Here is a 17,283-nt window from a genome sequence, read left to right as displayed (position 1 = left end):
CGCCGCTTGCATCCAGGTACTTCCCGCGACCTTCACCAGATCGTCGGAATATGATATGTCGGTGTATGATAGAAGAAAATAAAGAAAATTAACTGCCTAAATAATAATAAAAACACAGAATGTACTTTTTTAAGTTGCCTAAAGACTGAGAGGTAAATAAGTAGTTAATATTATTCATGATATTCATGCTAAATCATGTATTTCCTCCGCCATTTTCCGCAGTTTGGCACCTCACGTCACATCATTTTACCGAAGTCAGCCCTATAGCTTCGGCGCAGTGCCGATCACTGACGTTTGTCAACAAAATGGTGCTTGATTCTTGAGACAGCCTAAATTACACCATATTGTTAATGACATTGAGCATACATTTTTTTAAATACCTTCGCGAAGTAAAACTTCTGTACGTAGTACTTATTATTATTCTGTGGTAAAGCTCACTCGCCTTCGTGAGTTGCTAGAACTATCTATACTATCATCATAATTAACTAAATAAGAGGTTAGTGAGGCCGTTAGTGATGATTATGATAATCGCAATGGTCATGATGATAATAACCATGGTGATGATGAATGAGGATGGTGATGATGAGTGATAGTGTTGATGGTGATGAATGACAGTGGTGACGATTAATGATAATGGTGACGATGATGATGACGAGGGTCTATGTCTATATGTAAGAACTTTTATATGTATACAACATAGATTAGAGAAATAAAGAATTTGAGTTTAAATGATTATGGTGCTGAAGTTGTTATTGCAATGATGATGAATGACGGCGGTGGTGATAGTGATGTCACGTGATGTGTTGAGAGTTTCTGATTCTGTTCCTGCAGTGGACACTAAATCACCTGATGTGTTGATTGTCTCTCAAGAGGGCGGCGAATGACGCATGGTGATTTAAGAGGATTGTGCTCGTGGTGCATGGTTAATGGAGATGATGATGGTATTGATGGGAACGCTGTTAGTGATGATGATTATTTTGATGATAATGAATGACTACGATGATGATGAATGACAATAGTGATGACGATGGTGACGAATAACAGTGGCGCCGATGATGATTGACAGTGGTGATGATGAGTGACAATGGTGATGATGAATGACAATGATGACTATAGGATGACGTGTAATGTTTTAAGAGGATCGTGCTCCCGTAATGGGCACTAAGTGATCTGATGATGACGACTGGGTCTTGATTACTGTGGTTATGATGATGATAAAGACACCGGATGTTTTGAAAGAGCCTTGGGTTTTGACCCTGAAGTGGGCACTATGAGACCTGATGATTATTACTGCGATTATGACGGTGGTCTAATCATCATCATCTTCAACACCTTCGGACGGCAGCGTGGTATGACCGAACTGATGATGATGACGATGCGTGATGTTTTGAGAGGTTCTGATTCTGCTTCTGCTTGATAAAGATGATACTAGGAGGACTGATGATGATGATAATGGTGATGATTGTGTCTCAGACGGCGGCGTGGTATGTCGCGCGGCGAGAGAACTTATCACGCGTCCGCTCGCCGCCATTACGCCCATCATCATCATACTCATTGCGGACGATGCGTGCTGCTGGTGATAGCTGATGATGAGTGTGATGTTATGAGAGACTTGCTTCTGAAGTAGTCTAAATATGATGATGATGGTGATGATGTTCTTGATGGAGACGCCGTTAGTGATGATGATGATTAATGACAGCTGTGACTATGATTGACAAAGATGATGATGAGTGACAATGATGATGATGAGTGACAAAGATGATGATGAGTGACAATGATGAGTGACAAAGATGATGATGAGTGACAATGATGATGATGAGTGACAATGATGATAATTATTGATAATGGTGATGGTGATGAATGACAATGATGACTATGGTGGTGATGACTTCAAGAGGGAGGTCGTGATCCTGCAATAGGCACTAAATGACCTGATCACTTGATGGTAGTGATGATGATGGTGACAAATGACAGTGGCGCCGATGATGATTGACAGTGGTGATGATGAATGACAATGATGATGATAAAGATAATGATGGTACTGGTGATGATGATGAATGATGATGGTGATGAATGACAATGGTGACTATAGGATGACGCGTGACATACTCGTGGTTGGTCGTGCTCCTGCAGTGGGCACTAAATGCTCTGATCACCTGATTAATGATGATGATGATGATGATGATTGTGTCTCAGACGGTGGCGTACTGTGTACCATTACGCCAATCATCATCATACTCATTGCGGACGATGCCTACTGTTGGTGATAGCTGATGATGAGTGTGATGTTAAGAGACTTTTGCTTCTGAAGTAGTCTAAATATGATGATGGTGATGATTTTCTTGATGGAGATGCCGTTAGTGATGATGACGATTAATGCCAGCTGTGACGATGATTGACTGTGATGATGATGAGTGACAATGATGATGATGAGTGACAAAGATGATGATGAGTGACAATGATGATGATGAGTGACAATGATGATGATGAGTGACAATGATGATGATGAGTGGCAATGATGATGATGAGTCACAATGATGATGATGAGTGACAATGATGATGATGAGTCACAATGATGATGATGAGTGGCAATGATGATGATGAGTCACAATGATGATGATGAGTGACAATGATGATGATGAGTCACAATGATGATGATGAGTCACAATGATGATGATGAGTGACAATGATAATGATGAGTCACAATGATGATGATGAGTGACAATGATGATGATGAGTCACAATGATGATGATGAGTCACAATGATGATGATGAGTCACAATGATGATGATGAGTCACAATGATGATGATGAGTGACAATGATGATGATGAGTGGCAATGATGATGATGAGTCACAATGATGATGATGAGTGACAATGATGATGATGAGTGACAATGATGATGATGAGTCACAATGATGATGATGAGTGACAATGATGATGATGAGTGGCAATGATGATGATGAGTCACAATGATAATGATGAGTCACAATGATGATGATGAGTGACAATGATGATGATGAGTCACAATGATGATGATGAGTGACAATGATGATGATGAGTGGCAATGATGATGATGAGTCACAATGATGATGATGAGTGACAATGATGATGATGAGTGGCAATGATGATGATGAGTCACAATGATAATGATGAGTCACAATGATGATGATGAGTGGCAATGATGATGATGAGTCACAATGATGATGATGAGTGACAATGATGATGATGAGTCACAATGATGATGATGAGTCACAATGATGATGATGAGTGACAATGATGATGATGAGTGGCAATGATAATGATGAGTCACAATGATGATGATGAGTGACAATGATGATGATGAGTGGCAATGATGATGATGAGTCACAATGATGATGATGAGTGACAATGATGATGATGAGTGACAATGATGATGATGAGTCACAATGATGATGATGAGTGACAATGATGATAATGATGTTACTGGTGACGATGATGATTGATAATGGTGATAGTGATGACTTAGAGGGTCGTGATCCTGCAATAGGCACTAGACTAAATGACCTGATCTCTTGATGGTAGTGATGATGATGGTGACGAATGACTGGCGACGATGATGAGTGGTGATGATGATAATAACGTGTGGTGTTTTGAGAGGGTCGTGCTCCTGTGTTTCGATTCGGCTCGTGGTGATGATCATAAATGACAACGGTGATGAAAATAGTGCTGATGACGACGATGAATGACAACGGTGATGATGATGGATGGCTATGGTGATGATGGTGACAGTGGTGATGATACATAACAACAGTAGTGATGATGATGAATGACAGTGATGATAATGATTTTTTCCTATTATACGAATGCCAATGGAAATGTAGATGATGACGTTGCTGATTATTTGATGTGAAGTAGTCTAAATATGATGATGGTGATGATGTTCTTGACGGAGACGCCGTTAGTGATGATGATGATTAATGACAGCTGTGATGATGATGATTGACAGTGGTGATGATGAATGACAATGGTGACTATAGGATGACGCGTGACATACTCGTGGTTGGTCGTGATCCTGCAATAGGCACTAAATGACCTGATCACTTGATGGTAGTGATGATGATGATGATGACACTAATGTCTTCAGACGGCGGCGTAGTATGTCGCGCGGCGCGGGAGTTGATCACGCGTCCACTCGCCGCCATCACGCCCATCATCATCATACTCATTGCGGACGCTGCGTGTGTGTGATGTTATGAGAGACTTGCTTCTGAAATAGTCTAAATATGATGATGATGGTGATGATTTTCTTGATGGAGATGCCGTTAGTGATGATGTGGGTTAATGACAGCTGTGACGATGATTGACAAAGATGACGATGAATGATAACGTGATGATGAGTGATGAGAATGACAATAATGATGATGATGAATGCAGTGGTGATGATGATGATTGACAGTGGGGATGATGCATGAAACTGGTTGATGATGATGGCGATGGTGAATCATATGGTGAAGATGATGACCTGTTGATGATGATATTGACGCGTGATATTTTGGGAGGGTCGTGCTCCTGCAGTGGAGACTAAATGACCTACTAACGAACCTAATGATGATGATGAATGGGTAGTAGTGATGATGATGATGATGATTGTCTCTCAGACGGCGGCGTGGTGTGTCGCGCGGCGCGGGAACTTATCACGCGTCCGCTAGCCGCCATCACGCCCACACATTGCGGGCGCTGCGTGCTGCTGGTGATAACTGATGATGAGTGTGATGTAATGATAGGGGCATGCTTTAGGAGAGACTCAATAAGATGATGATGACGCATGGTGATTTAATAGGATCGTGCTTGTGGTGCATGTTTTATGATGATGACGGTCGTTAATGATGATAAAGACTATGGTGATGATTAAGTAATGACGAAAGTGATGATGATGAATGGCAGTGATGATGATAATGAATGACGGTATCACGGTAGTTTAGTTATGATGATGATGGATGGATATGGTGATGATGAATAATAGCAATGGTGATAATGGTGACAGTGGTGATGATGATGAAGACTGGGTGATGCTGAATATGGTTATGATGATGATAATGACGTGTGGTGATTTGAGAAGGTCGTGCTCTGTTGATTCTGTCCCTGCAGTAGGTACTAAACGATCTGAAAATGATGATGAATGGGTAGTAGAACCTTTGATGATGATGATGACCTGATGATTGTGTCTCAGACGGCGGCGTGGTGTGTCGCGCGGCGAGAGAACTTATCACGCGTCCGCTCGCCGCCATTACTCCCACACACTGCGGAAGATGTGTATTGCTGGTGATAGCCAACCTGAGCAATTGGGCCATCGCTGCTTACGGGTACGTAGCTCATTTATTTATTCATTTACTAGCAGCCGCCCGCGACGTCGTACGCGTGAACCTCGTTTTACCCCTTAGTTCGTAAAATCTGTCGTAAAATATTTACGAACGTCAAAAACATTAGTTTGTCCAGCGCGGTAGATTTTAACCAATGACGATAGATGGCGCTTTTTAGACACGTCATATTTATTTATTGTTTATTTGTCACATATCATCATAAATTATAGCCTATATGTTAATCTGGGTTATAAACAATAATACTGTAAAGTTTCAACAAAATCCGTTCAGTAGTTTTTGAGTGAAAGAGTAACAAACATCTAAACATCCAAACTTTCGCATTTATAATATTAGTAGGATTGGGCTATCAGCATGAGATACAGTATAGTTCTTGCAACTCACGAAGGCGAGTGAGCTTTACTTGTGTGTGTACATGACTACGTGTACATGCACATAACGATAGTGTAATGTCTATCAAAACTTTAGAAACACGAACCGTAATGAGCCACCACACATGTGAAGCTCATTCGCCTTCGTGAATTGCAACAAATATAATATGCACAACAAAAGAAAAATATGCTAAAGGTCTCTAGCTAACTGCTATCATATTTAAAGGCACTGTAACGCCTCGATCAGTATTTGATACTATAGTGTAAATTCAACAACTTTCTTACGGGAGAGTCTTCAAATCTACAAAAATAAATTATGCATGGAATGGACGTCGATATTTTTTAAAATAGCTGTGCTAAATAATTGTTTGAATATTTTTTCCGTTTTCGCAACATTTTTAGTTAATACTCTGCTCCCATTCGTTGTAGCTAGCGTGATGGTATATTCCTCGATAAATGGGCTATCAAACAAAAAATATTTTTTCAAATCGGACTAGTAGTAGTTCCTGAGATTAGCGTGTCCCACCAAGTTGTTGCATATGAGCAGTAGAATCAACACTTCTTATGATCGAGTATAAAAACATAACACTATGTATTTGCTAAACATAGGCCAAGTTGCACCACCCAACTTTGACCGTAAGTACCCTAAATAGACGTTAACCGGTGCTTTTTGTATGGAGTTTGACAGATTTTTGACGTTTGTCAAAGTTATAAATCTTTATAATATAAATCTTTGGACAATTTCACACAGCGCCAGCTAGCCCCAAAGTAAGCAACTTAATGCTTGTGTTATGGGTGCTAGCTTAACGGATATACTACTTATATACTTTTTTTTTTAAATACATACATATTATACATAGTAACACCCAGACCCGTCACAGAAATTAAAATTCATCATTTCAATTTCTGCCCGGCCGGGAATCGAACCCGGGACCTCTCGGCATAGTAGTCCGTTCTGAACCACTACACCAAACGGCCGACTAAGTTAAAGTAAGGTGGTGCAACCCAGCCTAAATATAAAACACTAAAACTTCTTCAAACTCCCAATTTTTTGTCTTCAGCGTGTCACAACACAGCCGCGACTTCGCCTCGCACCTCCTCCTGGTGTTGATGAGCAACTTGTTCCTCTACACTCTCTTCTACATCGTCATGAAGCTGCTGCATCGAGAGACTATACGGTGGTACAGGTCAGTAGCACTCACCATGTTTCACACTAACTTTTCAGCCAATAGGAAGTACGGGACTATACCAGCGCACCTCAAAATTCACGACGAAATTCAGCGCACCTAGGGTTGCCAGGTCCAAAATCACAAAAGCCGGACTTTGTGCTTCATTTGGCCGGACATTTTACCCTAATAGCCGGACAGGTGCAATTAGTGTCAAGCTCATGAGTGAGTACTATCATCATCGGTTGCTAAACAACATTCTGATGCGTGCGCTTCATATTATGATTCTGTGGCTCGACTTTCATCTGGCGCGCGCAAATAAAAAGCCGGACAGGCCGGACAAGGCAATATTTGGCCGGACAAGTCCCTAAAAAGCCAAACATGTCCGGCTAAAGCCGGACGCCTGGCAACCCTAAGCGCACCTCACCGCTAAATTTTGTCAGTGTGTGCGTGCGCGCCGCATACGTATTGGCACGCTTACATATAATCATTTGTATTTACTCTGACTATACCTTGTCCCATTGTGTCTTTTCGTCTAAAATACCTCAGTGCCTGAAGACGAAAGTCTACAACCAATGTGTGTTACCAGTGATGACTTATGGCTCGGAAACGTGGCCCCTCACTATAGGCCTTATACAGAAGCTCAAAGTTGCACATCGTGCTATGGAGAGGGCTATGCTTGGTGTTTCTTTACGAGATCGAATCAGAAATAAGGAGGTCTGTAAACGAACTAAAGTCGCTGACATAGCCCGACGGATTAGCAAGCTGAAGTGGCAATGGGCAGGGCACATAGTACGCAGAACTGACGGCCGATGGGGCAGCAAGGTTCTGGAGTGGAGGCTACAAGGTGGCCCGACGATCTTATAAAGGCAGCAGGAAGGCGCTGGATGCAGGTCGCTACCAACCGGGCGATGTGGAAGTCATTGGGGGAGGCTTATGTTCAGCAGTGGACGTGCTGTGGCTGAAATGATGATGATGATAATGACCTTTTCCCAAATATAGGATGTAAATTTTGACAAGTCCTGCTATGGGACTATTCCCACCTCTCGTTCCCACCGCTGCAACTCCTGTGTAGCCAGGATCTACAGCTTGACCGCCAATAACCCAACCAGTGAAGGTCAAGTTTGTCCCAATTCAACCAACAGGAAATACGAGACCATACCCTGTTCTAAATAGGATGATAATATTTGAGAAGTCCTACTAAGGTTTGCCCTAGTTAGAGGGAAGTCAATCCTTAACTTCCAATTCTTCCTATGTTCTGATTAATATCGTTGCGGGTCCAATGACAGTTTAACTTTCCCCGGGGACAAACTTGACCATCACTGGTTGTGTTTATATTAACAGTCAGGCTGTCCTGACTACACAATCGATCCAGCTGTCTTGAAGTAAATATAACATACCCGATTTTGTTTTATTGGATGTTTTTTTATGGGTTTTGTATAAATTAAACCCAAATTTGATTTGGAAGTATTTTAATACCTATTTATGTTGTTTTCCACAGCTGGGTGTACATAGCGCTCACTTACTCGGTGTGGTTCGGATCGAGCTACTTCTATTTGGACCAGAGCACAAACTGGGCGGTAAGTCACTTTAATCTCAGTTTAGATATCTTTGTATTTAGTCATTAAATCGTGGGTTCGATTCCCATCTAAGGCAGTTCGATGTTTTTCAAGTAATATTTTTTTTTTTTTTTAAATCATCATGTTTATTTATTGTTATTGGTAAGAAGACCAGGGTTTACATTATTCAATTAGAATTAGGTATCACATAAAGGTCCTTACAGATAGATAGAAATTTTAAATCAGATAAAAAATAGCATTTTTTATATTTTTGGTTTTTGCTGCAAGATAAAGCTTAGCTCGATTTGTCACAAAGTTAACTTAGGATAGCATGTGTAAATTCGTCACACTTTATACAAAGGTAAATTCGTCACAAATTGCCGCGATCTTTTACACACTTGTGACGAATTTACCTTCACAAAAGTGTGACGAGTCATCATTATGGCAAATTGACAAATCTTTTAAAAGATTATTGCTACTATTATTAAGAAAATATCAAGCCTCCCCAACCCGTCTGGCCAGCGTGGGGAGTGTAGGACAAATCCTCTTGCCTCTGGTCAATTAGTCTTGCTCCTGCAGTGGAGACTAAAGGTCATAGCATATGCATAACCTCTTGGGGAGGTGCCTGCAAGACTGTCCTGATAAAGCTGGAACGAGCTCAAAGGGCCATCCTTAAAATTTGCACCTTCAAACCGCTGCTTTTCCCTACGTATGAGCTCTTCCAATACTGCCAAGTTTTAACTGTCCGCCAACTCTTCATCTTGTATATTGTCTTAAAACAACACCATCTAGCAAATTTCGATCCCTCTGTTGTCCGACGTAATCACCTGGTAGTTCCCTCTTCTTCTTTTAAAACTTACTTCTCTCATCGCTTCTACTGTTTCTTGGGTCCTTTTTTGTATAATGCTCTTCACCATAATTTAGATCTCCACTCCTTGCCCAAATTTCATTGTAAGTACAAGGTCTCAAATTACTTGCAATCCTTGACGTATGCTGAAACGGAAAACCTGCTTCAACCAATTAGGTAACTTTAATACGGGCAGATGGTTCATTACTAACACACACGCACACTCACTCACATACACCTACACTCACATACACTCACACTTACATACACCTACACTCACATACACTCTCACTCTCATTACACTCACTCTCACATCACTTACACTTCACCTTTTACACACTCTCTTTCAATACTCGTCTAGTTTTTGTCTAGTTTTAAAATAACTTTAATAAATTCTATGTGCTCCGGCCATTATCGAGAGAGGAGAGTACTGGCGCTCTGTAGTACAGGCTTCTCGCCTAGTTCAGACTCCAGTTCTCTCACAATCTTACCCTGTTCAATTAGTACATAGCAATTTGTGTTTCACTGTAATAATGGATTGTGAAAGAAAGAAATAAATGCTTTTTATTATTATTATTATTATTATAGCAGACTTATCAACTCGGAAAGGGATCAACACCGTATCGCCTTTCGCGAGCTATCATCGCCTTACGCGCGCTGTCAACCGCAAGGCGAGGCGTTTACGTTACGGTGCGGATAAGTGTGCGTTGTAGTATGGAGTTTTACAAAACGAATGCTGAGGGCTTAGTGTAAGTTTATATCAAACGTCGTCCCTAGCGAGCGCGTTACAAAAATTATGAAAATTTTAGTTCTTGCAAGTTTCTGGTAGGGGCGCTTTACAATCCGTCATACATTTATTATCACTTTTTTACGCAGTCACTAGGAAGACGTTTTATGTAAACTCACACTAACTGACCACCACTGACCGCCTCGAGTTGATACGGTTACGATCCCTTTCCGGGTTGATAAATGTACCGAGTCCTTAAATGACAAGTTAGTTAGATTATATAATATTTTTTGTGTTTTCCTTTAGCTAACGCCAGCACAATCCCGTCAAAGCAACAGAGTTTGTTCGCTGCTACAACTGTACGATTCGCACGACGCGTGGCATTTCCTATCGTCGGCGGCCATGTTTTTTTCCTTCAACATGTATCTTACCATAGACGATAATTTGGCTAGAGTGCCTAGGAGTAATATCATGGTGTTTTAATTTTACAAATGTTTAAATTCACATGAGAAAATCTACGAAACGAATAACGTTTCGTTATAAGAATCTGACGCCCATATTCACAAACGATGCTTGCTCAAGTGAAACAGCAAATCGAACGCACAGCGTTGAATAGATATGTGATTGGTTCGTGTGTCACCCTGTGCGTCCACGCGCACTGTGAGACCTCATAGTAATATTTGTGAATACGGGCGTGAGTTCCGTGTTAGGGTTCGTTCCCACGGCAATACAGTTTTACGGATAATGCATTATTGGATTTATTGGATGACTCTCGTGTGAACACACTAGGTTTTTTGCGGGACACTGCAAACGGTAATATTAAAACACGTATACTAAACGGAATCCTGCAAAAAGGGATGTCTTGGGAGCAAACCCTTTCCGAACGAAGCTCAAAGCTCAGACCTTGAAACTTGAAAGTATAAAGTGCGGTCGCCGAGCAGATAGAATTTCGTCCAATGACCCCAAGCTACCCACACTCGCACACACTGCAGCCGCTCGTCGCACAGTCGCGACAGCAATATATAATTACGTGCGAGCGATAAGGATGGGTAGCTTGGGGTCATTGGACGATATTCTATCTACTCGGCGGCCGGACTTTACAGACATTTAAGAGTGTCTTTAAAACAAGTTTAGTAAATATTTTTGCAGAAATAAGTATTGCCTCTGTAAAAATGTGTGATGAAGCAAAAACTAATGTAATTAATCCCATCTTTATCTAAATAACATCAGATAAAACCTAAAAAATACTCCGTAAATTGAGAGATTATGAAATATTAGTAAAAAAATAATTGGTTATGTTCCTAAAAATCATTTTTGTAAGGGACAAGTTTGTGAACCACATTTAGCCTAGGCGCAGACCACCAACTTTTAGTTGGCCGATAGTTGGGTCGGGCTGTTAATCAGTATGGAGATGTATGAAAGTGCGCACATTACACCGATTTGGTATGGGCCGATTCTTAATACAAATTAGAATCGGGCCCAACTATCGGCCAACTAAAAGTTGGTGGTCTGCGCCTAGGCGTACTCTATTTCTATCTTATTTTTAAACTCTGTCAATAAGTTCAAAACTTATGAGCTAGTTTCCTTATTTCAATAAATACGTACGTAATTCACCTAGCACTAACTTGTCCCATTTTGTATTTTCATCTTTTATCTTTTCCCTCATCTAAAGATCTCATTCACATCTTTATTTAAGTATTCTAAGCCTAAAATCGTAAAATCTAATTCTTTCAAACAGGGTATGGTTTGTAACTACCTGTAAAAGTTTGACAGCACCAGTTTATTGATAGTTCCAAAATACTGAACTGTCCTATGCATGACATTGACAGTGGGGCGCCACCGTCAATACCGGATCGCTGGTTCCGATTTTTGTCATGTAGTTGAACGATGGTAGCGCCTCCCTGTCATTGAGTTTGGTGGGACAGTTCAGCGTGGGTCATCTATACGTATATTACGTATATATACAGCGATGCGGTATTGACGGTTGGCGCCCCACTGTCAATGTCATGGATAGGACAGTTCAGTATATTTTGGAACTATACTTTTAATGAGCTGTCAAAATGAGAAAATCAATGCAGAAATGAGTTACAAAAAAGTGACTACATACATTTTTAATTCCATACAAAACCAATGGGAGAATCGCGTTTTGACAGTTACATTGGTGATGTCAGGATGACTGTTTGACATGACATTACATAGCTCACTATGACAAAATTCCACATTAGTTTAAAAATGTAAATACACAATCAACTTGAGTACGTTAGTGATAAATTAAATTAAATCCTTCACTTTCCCATTGCATATTAAAGAATCTAGTAGAAATTATGAACAAGGAGGTAATTCTAGTGAAAAAATGACCATTTTGCATTTTTCTCGCGTCATTTAATCTATTCTAATATTATAAATGCGAAAGTAACTCAGTCTGTCTCTCTTTCACGCCTAAACCACTGAACCGATTTTGATGAAATTTGTCATAGAGATAGTTTGAGTCCCGGAAAAGGACATAGGATAGTTTTTAAAACAGGGACGCGCGCGATAAAGTTTTTCTGTGACAGACAAAATTCCACGCGGGTGAAGCCGCGGGCAGAAAGCTAGTTTATTAATCCTTCAAGGCCCGCGAATCTAGACACAATAGATAATCAATTGTTATGGCATTAATGTATGCCGTCTGGGACTTTAAAGGTTAATAAAACACGTCCAATTTGACCCTACCACCACAGAATAATAATAAGTACTACGTACAGAAGTTTTACTTCGCGAAGGTATTTAAAAAAATGTACGCTCAATGTCATTAACAATGTGGTGTAATTTAGCTTGTCTCAAGAGTCAAGCAAGTTTGTCAGAAGTTTTGTTGACAAACGTCAGTGATCGGTACTGCGCCGAAGCTATAGGGCTGACTTCGGTAAAATGATGTGACGTGAGGTGCCAATCTGCAGAAAATGGCGGAGGAAATACATGATTTAGCATGAATTATCATGAATAATATTAACTACTTATTTACCTCTCAGTGTCTTCAGGCAACTTAAAAAAGTACATTCTGTGTTTTTATTATTATTTAGGCAGTTAAATACTGCACAGTATTTAGTACACCATTTTCTTTATTTTTTTCCATCATACACAAGAATACGCGTGCGTGAGTCAATGTTCGCTCGTATGTGAGGCCTTGTCGAATAGTACTCTTGTAGGGGGCAATCGTGCGTGTTTTGTTTTCGATGTAAACTCGCGGAGATGAACAGGCCTGCTACCACTGCTTCATTGAACATTATGATTAGCATTTGAAAAATGTAAACTTCTAACAAGGTGGTCAGATGGCCTTATAAAGGTTGCAGGAAGGCGAAAGGCTAGATACAGGCAAACTGGCCTATATCTGGAAATCATTGGGAGGCCTATGTTCAGCAGTGGACGTCCTGTGGCTGAAATGTTGATTCGAGAAAAGTATGAACTGGTCATTTTTCTTACTTTAAAGATGATGATAACCATGGCTTTCGGATCGCCACCCAGAAATGTATTTAACACATAGAATTTACCTTTAAAAATTAGTTATAGGGAGCTTAACGGTATTTATCAAGACAAAAGGTGCTATTATGAACAATTAAGCTGCTATTATAAGATTGGCGAATGTTTAGTTTAAATTTACACATTAAATTGTGGCATTTAAGAATTGTCAAAAATTATAACCAGGGTTTGTTGCCGAATTACCAAAAAAAAAAAAAAATTCGTCACACTTATGAATTAAGATTGAAAGTAAATTCGTCACACTTTAAAGTATTACCTAAGTAAATCATACGTCACTCACAATCGTGACAAATGTACCATATTCCATAATTTTTATTAAATGTGACCAATTTTGACAACTTTTTGTGACGAATCTTTTTGGCAACTCGACAATAACCCAAATTCACAGCACTATTGAATAGTTGTAGCTTTTGCAAATATTCCAAGTATAAGTTCGACTGATTTGAGTCATTTGACACTTGATAATTTTAGTAGATAGATTGTTTCATTCACGAAGACGCGTCCCACCAATGTTTGGTTAAGCGAAGTGCGGGGTGCGAGCAATTTGATCCGAGCAATCCGAGCGGCATTATTGTAGTGTGCGTGTGCACTCATGGATAATTTAGCGTGTACCGATAACACTTCAACATTAGCGGAAGAATGGTGGGGCGCGTCTTCGTGGATGAAACAATCTATAGTTAAAAACGTCAGTAAATTTTAAGAAGCCTTCAAAATTAAGCTGTTTGCGCCAACTAGAGAGCGCAATTAAGAAAACTCTTTCACTTTATGTTATTGCCAAAAAGTTGAGTGAATTTAATTATATTAAAATAGCACGATATTGTTCCAAAGAAACAGTTGATAAAATATAAATCAGTGGCCTTTAAAATTGATTAAAATGTTAGTTTTTAAATATTAGCAAAGTTATTTGTGAACAAATTCGAATAAATATGTTGATGAATAATGTATTTAACACTCGTACGAATTTATTTTAAATATCTTGCACACTTTATTATACCTAGGTCTTTACGAATAGCTAGCATGTGTGGATTGGATGCGGTAGACTATGAGACGTTCGCTAACGATTCGCTTTCGTAATCGCTTCTCTACTAATTTCATTAAATATACGATCTTGTCTATGCGAATTTGCTAAAATATGACAACCCTCTTCCTTATAAAAAAGACCGAAGATGTTATAATACCGCTTTGGCTCATATTTTGTCTCTTTCTGTCAAATTTTGACTTCACTTAGATGAAAAGGGGCAAACCTATTTTTACTTTTGTGTCACTTCTTCAGTCCACATGCTAGCTTTTCGAAACATTGTTTTACGCACTAATAACTATACTCTTTTATTTACTGTTAGATTTGTTATATGTTTCATAATGAATTTTATTATACCTGTATGATTTCATTGAAATCAGTAAGAATACGTTTTAACCTTTCCAAAGAATGTTGTGAAGACTTCTGTGTACAAAACATGTTGACAAACCTCTTGACACATGTGTAACCTTAGCAATGACATAAGTGACTAGCTTTCCGCCCGCGGCTTCGCCCGCGTGGGTCCCGTTTTACCTCCTTTTCCCGAATTTTCTTTGCTATTAACCTCACGGAGCCCGAGACCTTTCCAGCAAATGCAAAACCGTGGAAATCGGTTCGTGCGTTCTGGAGTTATAGCGTCAGGGAGGAAAACCCGACTTATTTTTATATAGTAGATAGTTAAAATGTATTTTTTACTGATTTGAATTAAAATCAGCTTCGTATTAAGTAGTAACTTACAGTTAGCATCTATCAGCCCGCCCAGACTAGTGGCAAAGCGTGACAGTTGCCTTATCTTTGGCGTTTTTCTATGGAGTTATGGAGATCAAAGTTACTTTTGTAGGGCCCCAGTTATGGTGTGCACAGATTGTTTTTTGAAAGCGTTCGTGATAGATGTAGTTAGACAATTTGGCCTAAGGCCCAGAAGACACGGTGAAATGCAACTGCAACTTCTAGTTACTTTTAAGTTGCATTTAAATTTCTGCCATAGATTCTGTTGACAGACCACACATGACGCGCGCGACCAGTTTGACTGTGTTCTGGGCCTTAGGCTCTGTAGACAAAGTGACATTCATGACAGATTGAACTTCGTCATCGCTACGTCAGAGACGAAGCGACCGCGACATTGAACCTGTCATGAAAGTTTTATAGAGAGGCCCTTGACTACTTTATATTGTTGTTTGGATGTCTCGAAGTGTTCCGTTGTGAGAATGTAAAGATATGATCGCTAGTCTTTGTAAATAAATATAAAATTTGCTTTTATAAATGGTGTTGTTTTATTTGTCATCTACTTCCCAACATTTTATATTCTGTTGAAAAAAACATCATCTAAGCATAGTTTTTTTGGATCTAGTGTAATGAACACTAATGCAGAACGAGAAGAAACAAGAACGCAAATTAAAAGGAATTATGTTAAGAAGAATAAGTTACTTACCTCATGAGTGGGCAATGTACTGATCCGGGCCATACCTTTCACTTTTTCACACTTTTCACCAATTTTACACCAAATAATTTATTATGAGTTCCCTAAGCCGACCCACAATTATCACAATAGAACACAAAAATCCCACAATTCATCTCTATTACACGGGAGCGTCTCACGAAACGACCGAAGCCATTTGAAGACTAATAACTAACTACCCTCACCAAAATTTTCTTAAATAAACCATACTTACTACCCCACTTTACAGAATTTATTTAATAAACAATATTCTGAGAGTACATTATCAAATAGAAGAATGACTGGCTCGACTTCAGATGCATCATCCATTGCTGGACACAAATCCACAGCTAGATTACAAATGAGACATATTTGGAAGAATAATGTGTGTGGCAAAAACTTGTTGATAAATAAAACGCAGACATAATATTCCGTAATACTTTTATTGTGTATAATATTCGATCGTCTACACTACGAACAAGCTGTTATGTTACATACATACAATAGCGCAGCTTAAAGCTCGGGTGGGGTCGCTCAGGGCCAGACTGAGTACTCACAAAAAATATTAAAACTTCAAAATACCTGAGAAATTTATAAAATAACCAATACACGGAGAATAAATTAGTTGCACGTAATACAATACTGGCGAGGGACTGAAAGATTTTATATTTTGCAATCACCAATACACTATAAAGCCATTTTAATATTAGAGACCAAGAGCCAAACTAAGTTAGTTTAGCTTGCATAGCTGATGCAATTTTCCATAGTTTTATCTAAACTATGCAAATACTATAGAAAACTGCGTTAGCTATGCGAACTAAGCTGAACTAGCTTAGTTCTTGGCTTGCAACGGCCATTAAGCTTTATCATAATTAGTAAATAATTTATACTTAAAGCCTTTTTGAGCTTCTAAATGTTAGAGAGACTTGTTTCAGCTTACGTAATATCTGGCATATAAATATTGCCTTTTTATATTTTTAAACATCGAATAAACATAATCATCTTATTGATAACAACTTAGTACGAATCTGCATTCTAACTTATAAAAAATCGTAACTAAAACTTTAACTCAAGCAACTAAACCAATATCACAACTCGTCACGTTATCAAAATGAAAAAGAAAAAAATACAGTCGAATTGACAACCTCCTTTTTGAAGTCGGTTAAAAATGCTAGCTGCCATTAAATTGTGTACCCAGTCCGGCCCAAGTCGGGTCAAGAAAAATTCATAATTCATATTTTTCACTTATATTTACGTACAATTCATTAGTTTCAAATTCATTTTA

The 17,283-nt window shown here is 39.2% G+C and overlaps 1 protein-coding gene and 1 long non-coding RNA gene across 2 annotated transcripts in view; both read left to right on the top strand.

Annotated features, from left to right (window-relative positions):
* Positions 1-11,001, top strand: part of LOC135085577 (SID1 transmembrane family member 1-like) — a 38,383-nt gene extending 27,382 nt beyond the window's left edge. Inside the window, exons 19-22 of the mRNA XM_063980349.1 lie at positions 5,212-5,344; positions 6,792-6,917; positions 8,398-8,476; positions 10,336-11,001. Coding sequence (XP_063836419.1) covers positions 5,212-5,344; positions 6,792-6,917; positions 8,398-8,476; positions 10,336-10,512 — 515 coding nt within the window. The 3' untranslated portion in view covers positions 10,513-11,001. The remainder of the gene's footprint in view (positions 1-5,211; positions 5,345-6,791; positions 6,918-8,397; positions 8,477-10,335) is intronic.
* Positions 1-15,824, top strand: part of LOC135085715 (uncharacterized) — a 138,376-nt gene extending 122,552 nt beyond the window's left edge. Inside the window, exon 2 of the long non-coding RNA XR_010260199.1 lies at positions 12,915-15,824. This is a non-coding gene — a long non-coding RNA (uncharacterized LOC135085715). The remainder of the gene's footprint in view (positions 1-12,914) is intronic.
* Positions 15,825-17,283: the final 1,459 nt, after the last annotated feature.

Source organism: Ostrinia nubilalis, chromosome 29 (assembly GCF_963855985.1).
Source record: "Ostrinia nubilalis chromosome 29, ilOstNubi1.1, whole genome shotgun sequence".
Classification (NCBI taxonomy): Eukaryota; Metazoa; Arthropoda; class Insecta; order Lepidoptera; family Crambidae; genus Ostrinia; species Ostrinia nubilalis.
The sequence above is the reverse complement of the archived record's forward strand: the minus strand, read 5'-3'. Positions and strand labels throughout refer to the sequence as shown.